General features: G+C 41.4%; 1 protein-coding gene across 1 annotated transcript in view; it reads left to right on the top strand.

The window, feature by feature from the left end:
* Window positions 1–7,982, top strand: part of LOC140727030 (P2Y purinoceptor 8-like) — a 64,341-nt gene extending 56,359 nt beyond the window's left edge. The window contains exon 2 of the mRNA XM_073044199.1: window positions 4,964–7,982. Coding sequence (XP_072900300.1) covers window positions 5,014–6,006 — 993 coding nt within the window. The 5' untranslated portion in view covers window positions 4,964–5,013 and the 3' untranslated portion in view covers window positions 6,007–7,982. The remainder of the gene's footprint in view (window positions 1–4,963) is intronic.
* The last annotated feature ends 4,835 nt before the right edge of the window (window positions 7,983–12,817 follow it).

Below are 12,817 nucleotides of genomic sequence, written 5' to 3'. Positions count from 1 at the left end.
TGCAATGTACCTTTTGTTTTGCTCAGGGAAGGTGTCTTGTTACCCTACTCTTCTCCTTATACCTGCTTCCCTTAGGAAACATAATTAGAGAGCATAAACTTGATGTCCACGGATATGCAGGTGACACAATTGCAAATTCAGTTGAGCCTGATGATGATAACTCTTTTCGTTCTCTGACTTCTGGTTTGACTGCGATAAAGTGGTTGAACAACTATTTACAAAAACAAAATGAAGATAAAACAAATACTTTTGGTTGATCACACAGATGAAAGATAAACTTCTTGATCAACCTGGGAACATGGTTCCTTTTGCAAAATCAGAGTAAGAAATCTAGATGTTAACTATCCTTGATTAAGATCTGAATTTTAAATCCCACAAAAACATTTAAGATGTTGTGAGAACGTATTTTAAAGCAAAATTTTGGTGAATAATGTTTTCCACTTGATTGTTCCTGTGTAAGCAGATTGAGTTAAACTGCTGCAGGATACCGTAATGTATTGGACTGTTTCTGTTTTCCCTCAGCATTTTCTACATCTATCATCTTGAATTTGTTACTCTTTTATTATGTATTTTTGATACTTTTTTGTGTTAACCACCTGGTCTGTTTCCGGGAAGAAGTGTCCAACTCTGAGCCAGGCGTTCAATGCTTCCTTGTTGACATCTAGTCTTCTCAGATCATGGAGATGTCTTCTATGAAGGGTCATGCTCTTCCATTAGTTAAGTTCTTCTTCCGTAGTGATAAATTCTTCATTCTTCTGGGTTGCGCTTTTATTTAAGTTTAGTAGCGTGTACCTTTTATCAGAATTGCATGGAGTGCTGAATATTATTATTGTTACTTTACAATGTTAGCAGTTGGGGTTTAATTCCCATCACTGTCTGTAAAGAGTTTGTACGTTCTCCCTGTGACCGTGTAGGTTTCCTCTGGTGCTTCAGTTTTCTCCCACATTCCAAAGATGTACAGGTTAGTGTTACTAAATTGTGGGCATACTATGTTGGTACTGGAAGAATGATGACTTTCACAGGCTTCCCACAGGACATCCTTGGACTATATTGGTCAAACAATGCATTTCATTGTATATGTTTTGATGTTTCAATGTTCATGTGACAAATAAAGCTAATCTTAGAGATATTAATCTTTTTGCAAATTGGAAACTCCACTACACATTATAGGATTACAAAATTGCTCTTCCAGCACCTTAAAAATAATTTGCGAGTTGATAGGTTAATTGGCCCTTGTAAATTGCTTCTCATGTGTAGATGAGTTTTTGCGTTGTGAGGAGAACAAAAATATTGTTATTCTAAATTGGTGTTTGGTGTTAAAATCTGGAGTTTGTGTCTAAACTGGTCTCTGAAATATCTCAGCAAGTACTTCAGTTTTGTTAATTCTGCCTTAATCGCCTTTCTGCAGTGCATCGCCTTCAGAAAGGAAGTTAGTGAAGGTACGCAAATAACAACTAAAATTAGAATTGATGCTTTCACGTACATGGAGGGAAAGAAGGTCTGACTCTTCTAAGAAATCTGCTCAATTATTGATGCATTTGCTGGCATCTCACCTCTCAGCAGATGTGCTAATCTCCTAAAAGGTTATTGTTTCTGTTACTTAAGTGGCTCAGGAAGTTCACAGAACACAGAACAGCACAGCACAAATCAGCCCTTTCAGCCCATGATGTTGCCTCAACTCTTTAATTTACACCAAGATCAATCTAATCCTTCCCTCTCACACAGCCCTCCATTTTTCTTTCATCCATGTGCCTATCTAAGAGTCTCTTAAATGTCTCTAATGTATCTGCCTCTACTATCATCCCTGGCGGTGTGTTCCACGCACTTACCTATCTCTGTGTAAAAAAACTTACCTCAGACAGTCCCACTATACTTTGCTCCAATCAGCTTAAAATTATTCCCCTCGGTATTAGCCATTTTCACCCTGGGAAAAATTCTCTGGCTGTCCACTCAATTTATGCCTCTTATCATCTTGTACACCTGAATCAAATCTGATATTCTACCTCTTACAGTATACCCCTCCCCATACTTTCCTCCTAACGCTTAAAGTTATGCCACCTCGTGTTAGCCATACAAAGCATTCATCTGGAAAGGATTCCATTTACAAATGCTCAAATATATTTGGAGAGGGGTGTGGAATTCTATTCCCTGTTTTAACAAGACTTCAATGTTATCACGTGGAGGACAATTTCAGCCTGTTGCTAGTAATTGTATTTCTCCCATGAAGTCAAAAAGCACAACAATAAATGGGGTATTTGCTCTGCAAACAACTGATATCTTTTTGTAACAGCTTGAGTCCCAAGGACATCTACATCCCTGAAAAAGGGATCAAGTGTTTTCCTGGCGTATATCACAAATGTGCTCCTATCAGGCTTCCTGTATCTGTACTCGGCTGAAAGCCCCAGAGGAGTTTATTCATCTATTTCTCTCCTTGAACCAACCTGTACAGCCCTAATCGCCACCTCACCATAGCAGCACATACAAAATGCTGGAGGAACTCAGCAGGTCGGGCAGGGTCTATGGAGAGGAATCATCAGTCAATGTTTCGGGACCCTTCATCTTGGGCAGAAAGGAAGGGGGCAGAAGCAAGAATAAGAAAGTGGGGGGTGGGGAGAGAGAAATAGTATAAGTTAATGAAACTATGTAAGGGAGAAGGTGGGCGGGGAAATGGTCTCAGTCTGAAACGTCAACTCCGCCACCGATGTTCTTTTGGAATTATTATCGATGAACTCTGGTTGCCGTCTCTACATCCGAGACTGACTTTCCTTCACGTTGGGGTTCCAATATTGCCAGTGCACATCATGACAGTCTATTACCAGAGGGCATATGCTTAAGGTGAGGGGGAGGTAATTTAAAAGGAGACGTGAGGGGCAAGTTTTTTACAGAGAGTGGTGGGTGCCTGGAATGTTCTGCCTGGGGCAGTGGTCGAGGCAGATACATTAGGGACTTTTAAGAGATGTTTTGAGAGCACATGAATGTGAGGAAAATGGAAGGACACGGACATTGTGTAGACTACTAATTTAATTGGTTTGGATTAATGCTGTTCCTGTGTTGCTCTCTTCTATCTTCTGTTTTTTTCTTGCATTTGTGGTTAAACGTACTTGTGCAGACGACAATAAAACTCAGTTTTGAGATTTCTGCATTGTCCTATGATGGTATCGAAATTTGTTCCAACAACAAAATGAACAACAATCAAAAATGCAGTGCTAATGTGCCTTTCATCTTTTCCAGGGTAGGTGAGCTGTGAATCATGTTATCCAGACAATGTAGCACATTGAAAATCTTCGTAGTTTTCACTGTGGTTTTTCAGTGTGTTACTACTGAGTGGAATTTGTGAAATAGGTGATTTTCTGAGCCATTCTTATGAAAATAAAACATTCTGAGACCTAGTTGGATGTTAGTCTAATTCTTCAATAATAGGACTTTTCATTGTAACACTATTTTATGTCAAAAGTCATATGAAGCATTTAAAGATGAGTGTGATGATGGAGGAAGTGGTTGAGACATGATTTACTGAACAACCTTTGACACCCCATTATTTCCAGTAAATTACAACGAACTGGTCTTCTGCTCACTACTCTCTGGTTTGTTCGCTTCAGCGCTGAACTGATTCAACGGCTGTAGCCTGTAAACATCGGCACTCCCCCTCAGCACTGAACGGGCTCTGTGGCTGTGGATTCACTTTTGGGGACTCTGCAGTCACGCTCTCTGTGTCTTTTTGTTTTTTGTTTACATTTTTATTGTTTGCATGATTTGTTATTTTTCTCGCTCATTGGATGTTTGATGGTTTTTGTTGTGTGGGTTTCTTTTTAAAATGGGCTCTTTTTAAAATGTCTATATCTGTGTGACTCTGTGTATCTATGTCTGGGCTCTGTTTCTTTGTATTATGACTGCCCGCAAGAAGACAAGACTCAAGGGTGTGTACAGTATACATAGCTTGATAATTATGTATTCTAAACTTTGGGAAGGCATGTCTTCTTGGAAATTATTTTGCCAAGAGAAATTTTGTAAATTACAAAGTTTAGGTAAAAAGTATTATAGATATTTTGGTATAGCATATTCCCAGAATGGCAAAAAATAGCTTTGTAAATTGAAGACTCCAAACTACTACTACGTCGACTCAGGCCTAAAGGGCCAGCGTTGGGCACGATGACGGACTCTCCACTCCACCCTCTGCCTCATCAGTGTGTTCAGTTCATCTACATTAGCCATGCCGTTATCTTCTAGGAGTGTGTTGACCATAGTCTTGGGAGGGCACCCAGGGTTAATCTTCCCATGCTTCGGCTCCCATGTGATGACTAGGCTGGCAGGTAGCTCAAGGTGGCGTAGACACCTGAAGACTCCAAAGGCACTATAATATTATACTGAAAATTGATAATTTGTTTAATTATAAATCAAGGAATACCTGTAAACAGTTTTACTGTACCTGTTTGGTAATACAATGCTTAGCTCATTAAAGCAGACACTTTAAACCGATCACTCCATCCAGTATTGATCTGTGTCACAGGGCCCAGAAAGAATGTCAGGGAAAATGCTAACGTTCACCTTCCGGGCAGACTAGTGAACTGTTTTTGTAACTTTAAAGGTGTGAAAAATTTTGCAGCGATATGATTCTTATCTCTGTTGAGGTTCTAAGAGTTTAAAATTAGAACAGTTTAAAATCGCATGCACACATGTGCACACTTGCACGCACACTCAGAAACACACACACACACACACTTTCATATACACACACACACAGAGTCATGCAGATATAGACACATACAGGCACACATACAGACACACATAGATGAGCACACACACACACAAACACAATCACACATACATTCACACACACAGGTAGACAGACAGACACACACACACACACATGCATGCATACAAGTTATTTTCAGGTTAATATTGTTGACAGCACTTTGCAAACATCATGTGAATATTGAATATATTTTTTCTGCTCTTTTCCCAGGTTTTTGCTCCCTCTTCCTTGGAAGCACCCGTCTCTGCTCCTGCCGCAGGATGAATGGCAGTACGATAGAGAACAGCACGTTAGAGATGCTCACCAACTCAATGTTGCACCACACTCTTCCCACCATCTACCTGGCCATTTTTGTCATCAGCACTCCCCTCAATGCACTGTCCCTCTGGCTGCTGTGCTGCCGCATGTGGCCCAAGACCCCCACCATGATATTCTCCATCAACCTGGCCATCACGGATCTTCTCTACAGCTTGATGCTGCCCTTCCAGATCATATACCACTGGAACTGGAACAACTGGGTCGTGGGAGAGCCGCTGTGCCGACTGGTGACCCTCCTCTTCTACGGGAACATGCACTGTTCCATCCTGACCGTCATGCTGATAAGCGTGGAGCGCTACCTCGGCATCGTCCACCCCCTGCACTCCTCTCAGTTCCGCACCATTAAAACCGCCGTCTTACTCTGTGTCATCGTTTGGCTCTTTGTTTTGTCGGCCCACTCGCCGCTGATGTACTCCGAGCTAACGTATGAAGTTGCGGTCCTGAAGATCACGACCTGCTTCGACATCATGCGCCGTGACATGTTCCCAGCCTTGTTTTATTTTTATCTCTACTTTTCCATTCAGATTTTCCTTTTTTTCCTCTTCCCTTTTATAGTCATGCTAGTGTGCTATTCTAAGATTATCAGAACCCTACTGAAGACCCCAGCAATGGAAATGAAAGAGTCAAGGAGACAGATTGTTTATTTGACAATTATGGTGCTGTTTGTCTTTACTATCTGTTACCTCCCCACACATATTATTATGATTGTCCATTTTGTACGCTCCAGCCAGAAGAGACCGATCTATGTCATCTACAAGCTCTCCCTGGCTCTGATCAGCTTAAATGGATGCTTTGACCCGTTGTTGTATTACTTTGCCTCAAAGGAGTTTCGGCGGAAGGTCCAGAAGTTATGCCCGTGTCTCCCCGTTGACGATGGCGACAAGACCTTAAGCAACACCATGCAGCCCCTGGCTGTGAAGGGCAGTCAGTTGTAGGGTTGAAGGTGAGGTCTTCCATTTGAGTTGGTGGAGGAGTGTGCGCCATTACCACTGTCCTTCAGACTGGCAGTGGTGGGTGAGAGTCACTGACCTGTCCGGCAGTCATCTGGAATGTGGGCAGGCAGAAGGCACCCTTTGAGATTCAGGTTTGTGGAAACATACAGTGACGCAAGGTATCCTGCAAATGCTGGAAATCCGGAGTAAAACACAAAACGCTGGATGAACTCAGCATGTCAGGCAGCATTGAGAGAATAAGCAGTTTGCCATTTTTGGCTGAGACCTTTCAACAGGCCTGGAAAAGAAGTGGAGAGAAGCCAGATTGAGAAGGTGGGGGGGAGAGGAAGTGATAGTTGAAGCCAGGTGAGGGGGAAGGTAGGTCAGTGGGGGAGGAGGGGATGAAGTGAGAAGTTGCGAGGTGATCCGTGGAAGAGGTAAAGGGCGGAAGAAGAAGGAATCTGATAGGAGAGGAGAGTGGGTCATGGGGGAAAGGGAAGGAGAAGGGCTGTGATGCGGAAGTGTGGAGAAGAGAAAGGGTACGAAGGGAGTCAGAATGGGGAATGGAACAAGTGAAATGCATCATTTGCGTCAACAAGCAACACACCTGAGGATGTGCTGGGGGCAGCCCACAATCGTTGCTACATATTCCAGCGCTAACATAGCATGCCCAGAATGCTCAAAACATAACTAAGCACAACACACACCAAAACAAATTATCAATTGTAAGTGATATCGGGCAAAATCAGAGATTTGGGCGTATTTCCCAAGTGTTTGGATAAAAACTGCAGCTTGGAGATTTGGGGTCCTGCTGTGATTTGCCTTTTAACTGCCCTGGGGCTTTCCATCTCTACGATACACAGGACAAGGGTATAATGCAATATTTACACGGTTATCTGCAACTCCAGAGTCACCAAACCTACTGGAGGGACTTAGGGGCACCAGCAGTCCTGGTGCAGGGTTTCAGCCTGAAATGTCAACAGCACCTTTCCTCCCACAGATGAGGCCCGACCCGCTGAATTCCTCCAGCGGATTGTTTGTTGCTCTGTATTCTGGCCTTTATAGTCACCAGGAAGCTCAACTCTTTACACACGCACAAAATGCCGGAGGAACTCAGCAGGTCACCAGCATTTAGGGAGGAGAATAAACAGGGTCTCAGCCCGAAACATCAGCTCTTTATTCCTCTCCATAGACGCTGCCTGCTTTGCTGAGTTCCACGAGCATTTTGTGTGTGTGTTACTCTGGAATTTTAGCATCTGTAGAATCTCTTGTGTTCAAACGAAATCAATTCTCTATCGTGGTGCCCTTGCAGTGACACTGCCACTGCATGTTAAGACTCTGAGCTCCACCCACTAACTTCCTTTGCAAAAAATGGGGGATGAGGGCAGAAAATGCAAGCAAACACCATTACCCGCAGATGTCTCTCCATGTTTCGTATCACGCTGACCTAGAAATATACTGGTGGACTTGAAACCTGGAATTCCTTACACTGGAGGAGGAACAGTCATATATTATAGCAGCTTGCTGTCACCTTCTCCCAGGCATTGTGGGATGGGAAATAAGTATTGACCCTGGCGGTGAAATACGTGAAAGAAAAGTGACTTACTTCAAATATAACATATTGACTGTAAAGCACTGAGGCATGTTCCACGAATGTGAATATTGCTCCAAAGATACAATTTTTAGTTAACATAATTTATACAGAGGAACAAGTTGGAAGAAAATCTGTTTTGAGTATTGAGTATTGTTTTATTATGGTCACATGTACCAAGATACAGTGAAAAGCTAGCCTTGTGTATTGTATAGTCTTGTATACTGTTGATTTGACGGTAAATCTCAGGCCTATTTATTTATAATTTCATGACCCATGTGTAACATGTAAATAACAGAAATGTGTAAAGTGGAACATGTATTGAATCATATAATGTAAAAAATAATTTGCCAATGTGTTAATTATATTAATAAACTGCTTTGGTGCTCCTGGTATCCATGGAAACCTCATACAGGTGTGACGTTACTTCATGCATTGCAGCTTAACCAACCTAACCTATTCTGAGGGCGTAGGATGTCCCTTTAGAACAGAGAGGAGGAGGAATTCCCTTAGCACGAAGGTGGTGAATCTGAAGAATTCATTCCCAGAGGGCTGTGGAGCCAAGTCATTGGGTGTGCTTAAAATAGAGGTTGATAGGTTCTTGATTAGTGAGAGTGTCAAAGGTTACGGGGTTATGAGGTTACTCGTCTGCTGAATCTTTGTACTCAATTCCCACTGCTGTCTGTAAGGAGTTCGTACGTTCTCCCTGTGACCACGTGGGTTTCCTCCGGGTGCTCTGGTTTCCTCCCACAGTCCAAAGGAGTACCGGTTGGTAGGTCAATTGGTCATTGTAAATTGTCCCATAATTAGTCTAGGGTTAAATTGGGGGTTGCTGGGCGGCACAACTCGAAGGGCCTATTCCGTGCTGTACTTCAATAAATAAAAGAAATAAATGAATAAATTCCAGAGCCTTGTAAATGAGGACACCAAGTTCCCTTTGAACACTTCTCACTCATTCACATTAAAAATATTCAGCACTTAATTTATTTTGTTTTTGCATAGCAAAATGATGTCAGGTTTCTCCATGTTGTATTCCCTGTGTTGTTCCACATTTACTAAGCATGACTCTATCCCTTTGAAATCCTTTGATATTGCTGGACAATCAGTATTTTGCATCCTGAATACTTTTGGGTGCATCTTATTGATTTTAGGCTGCTGATCCTGAAAATCATCATGAAATGCCCCTATCAAGCAGCATTTTTAAAAAACTCCTATTTTTGTTTCAATTCATAATTCAGGTCAGAATAACTGATGCTAAGAAGGCATTTTAGTTGGTCCAGATATCAAATAGGTCATCAATATCAGGCAAGTCGAAGAACTTTAGTAGGACTGGAGAAAATCGGAATCGCATTCAAGGATGTTTCTGAAAATTTTCTTGGCAACAACAGAGTACTAAGCTATGTGCAGCTGGTTGACAACATGCTTGAAACATACAAAACCAGGAAGTGCAATATATAGCTGAAGATTCATTTTCTGCATTCTCATTTAGACTTCCTTGCAAATCTTGGTGCTGTCAGTGATGAATTTGGTGAAAGGTTTCACCAGGACATTGCAGCTATGGAGAAACTATATAGGGCAACTGGAGTCATCACTGCTGGTTAATTATTGATGGATGCTTCAGCAAGAAACTTCAGACACTGAGTAGAAATGAAAATCATCAACAAAACATTTTTAGCTTAGTTGAACTATTGCAAAGTGTCAGCACCGTTAATCAATTAAACACATCATATTCAATAGAAGTTAATTTCTTGTTTCTCCAAATTCCTACGTGATACAAAAAGTCTGAAATTATATTTGTGTTTCTCCAGTGGTCTATCATAAACCAAAAAAAAAATTCTCAGGATGCAGCACTTTCAAAAAACATTGTTGTCCAGTGTTAAGGAGCATTTATGATTTAGTCCTGCATCAGAACATGATGTCACATTAGCTGAGCGATTATACATTTGTGGACAAGCAATCTAGTGGCCTGTTTTTAGGAGCCTGAAGACCCACACTCAACATTTTAGAAGCAACTTCTTTGCACCTGCCGTCAGATTTCTGGATGATCCATCAACATTGCGTCACTGTTCTGCTTCCACATTATTATTTTTGTAACTGACGGCAAGTTTCATGTCTTGCACTGTACTGCTGCCACAAGGCAACATATTTCACAATATATGTCAGCGATAACGTGATTCTCATTATGATATCCAACATCATCGGTTGGGTTACTTAAATGAATTAGATGGATCTCTGAATCAAAAAAAAAATCAGCATTTGTGACCATAGAGAAAGTGTTGGCTAAAGAAGTATGGTGTCCTTACTCTGAAGACGTTTAACTACCATCTTAAATTCCCACATAGCTTCTCAGTTTAAGGACAATTGACAGATGAGGATTAATTGCTGTTTTCTCTACAGACACCCAAAATGCATGAACAAGTTACAGAAATACTCTGTAATGCTGTAATTTTAGTAATTACTTTCTGGTGCTAAAGACTAATTTCTGGTCTGGATTATATAGGCAGTCCCTGGGTTACGAACACCCAATTTATGGGCACCCCATAAATATGAATGATCTCCCAAAATATTAGAAACAGAAAACCTACAGCACAATAAAGGCCCTCACAAATGCATTATACGGCTTATTTTATATGCTATGTCTTTCTCTGCATAATTTAGCACACCACTATTATTCTTATTACTTTTAACTTGCTCCTTGTCTTTTCTTTTACTACTTACGTATTCAAAAAATCTCTTAGGGTCAATCTGAGCATTATTAGCAATATCCTTCTCAACTCATCTTTTGGCAATCCCAATTCCCCTCTTGGCTCTCATATTTTCACATGCCTTATGGTTAACATCATTAGAATTTTTTTCAGTATTCCTGATGTAGCTGTCTTTTTTTCCAATAATTTTTCTGTATATCCTTATTCATCCATGTAGTTGATCCATTGTTTTTATTGGTTCTTCCAACCTTGGGCATGAAGATTTCCTGCACTGCGTGTGTTACCTTTTTAAATCGACCCCATTGTTCCTCAACTGACTCAGTGTCAACCAGCTTCTTCCAGTTTAACTTCTGAAGTCTTTGCCGCATCTGCAAAAACATTGCCTTTCTGAAATTCAATGTAATGGCTTTGGTTTTTGCTGATATGCGCTCCCAAAAAACTTTGAGACTAACAATATTGTGATCGCTTGTTCCCAAAGGCTCAGATAGTTGCATAATCAAATTTTATCCTGATTGTTACACAAATTGTGGGCAAAATCAGCCTGTGGGCATCTGTAAAAACAAACCCTGTTCACAACCTGGTGATTAGTTGTGCTAAATAATTTTAAAAGATCTTAAACATGCCAATGTAAATATTTTAAAATTTGGTGTGGGTAGCATAGTGGTTAGTGCAACTGCTCGGGGCATTCCAGAGTTCGGTGTTCAATTCCAGTGTCGTCTGTAAGGAATTTGTATGTTCTCCCCATGAACCATGGCTGCTCCAGTTTACTCTCACAGTCCAAAAATGTACTGGTCTGTAAATTAATTGATCATCGTAAATTAGGCTAAGGTTAAATAGAAGGTTGCTGAATGACATGCTAGTAGGGCCTGTTCCGTATTGTATTTCTAAGTAAAATATTTAAAAATATTAATCATATTTCATCTATCATGTTTATGTTCAAATCTTTATTTAGGCCTCTGTAAAAAGACGTGATACCATTATCTGAGCAACACACACAAAATTGCTTGAATTTCTAGCACCTGCAGATTTCCTCATGTTTGTACTATTATATGCCACTTCACTTTTACAAAAGACCTACATTAGTAACCTGTTTTCGCATTACAAAGAGGATTTTCGCTTTTATGGAAATTTTTCCCATATAAATTAATGGTTCTTCGCTTTACGCCATTTTGGCTTAAGAAAGGTTTCATAGGAATGCTCTACCTTTGTAAAGGGGGGGGGGACACCTGTATTATAATTTGTCTGACATAAGTTCATATTCTCGATCCTATAAACATCAGAACTAGTTTCCTCTCTCTTTGTGGAACACAGCAGGCCAGGCTGCATCTATAAGGAGAAGCACTGTCGATGTTTTGGGCCGAGACCCTTCGTCAGGACTTCTCCTTATAGATGCTGCCTGGCCTGCTGTGTTCCACCAGCATTTTGTGTGTGTTGTTTGAATTTCCAGCATCTGCAGATTTCCTCGTGTTTGTACTATTATCTGAACTACTGCTGGTGAAAAATCTTCAATACGACTGGCTGCTCACCTGGGTTGTAGTCACTGGGGTATCCTCTTAACAGACCACTGGACAGTAGGCAGTTATTGTGCAGAGTGCAACAGATTTTGCACATTGCACATTTAGATGGCAATGTAACATAATGATTTTCACTCCTCATGTCTGTGAAGGATGTAAGAAATAAAGTCAATTCAATTCAGTTTTCACGGGTGGCTTTCTTCACATTCAGTATTATTTTACAGCTAGCCTCAACATAACCCCAGTCATCATGGGGTAAATTTCACTTCAGAGCAGGTGAGAAGGGCTCTGGGCAAAGCACTGGGATCTGATGGTGCGAAACCCAAGGTCCTGAAGGAGAGTGCTGAACAGCTGTGGGAGTTCTCCAGTGCGTTTTCAATCTGAGTCTCAGACTGGAAAGGGTCCTGACTGTGTGGATCCAATTCCCAAGAAAGGCCAACCAAGAGTCTTAACTACCGTCCAATGCCCTCACACATCATGAAGACCCCAGTGAGCCTGGTCCTGCTTGACCCCCAACCCCCGGTCAGATCGGTCCTCGATCCTCTGCAGTTTGCCTACCAGGAGCACACAGGATTTCAATGATGCTTTCATCTGCCTGAACAGAGCCTTCTCCCATTTGCATAAGCAGCGCAGCACTGCGAGGATCATGCATTTTGATTTCTCAAGCGCTTTCAATATCATTGCTGAGGAAAAAGCTCTGTTCAATGCAGGTTGGCACTTCCGTTGTATCCTGGATAATGGACAACCTGATTGGCAGACCACAGAATGTACGGCTTTGGAACTGTGTGTCAGACATGGCTATAAGCAGCACTGGGGCCCCTCTCCTGTACTGGCTCCCTTCCTGTTTACCCTGAATACCTCAGACTTTAGATACAACACTGAGTCATGTCATCTGCAGAAATTGTCTGATGACTCAGCAATAGTTGGGTGTATAAAGGGAGGATGAATGTAGGGCCCTGGTGGAGCACTTTGTCAAATGGTGCAAGCTGAATCATCTGCAGCTC

Source organism: Hemitrygon akajei, chromosome 4 (genome assembly GCF_048418815.1).
Source record: "Hemitrygon akajei chromosome 4, sHemAka1.3, whole genome shotgun sequence".
Taxonomy (NCBI): Eukaryota; Metazoa; Chordata; class Chondrichthyes; order Myliobatiformes; family Dasyatidae; genus Hemitrygon; species Hemitrygon akajei.
This window is presented reverse-complemented; position numbering and strand designations above follow the sequence as displayed.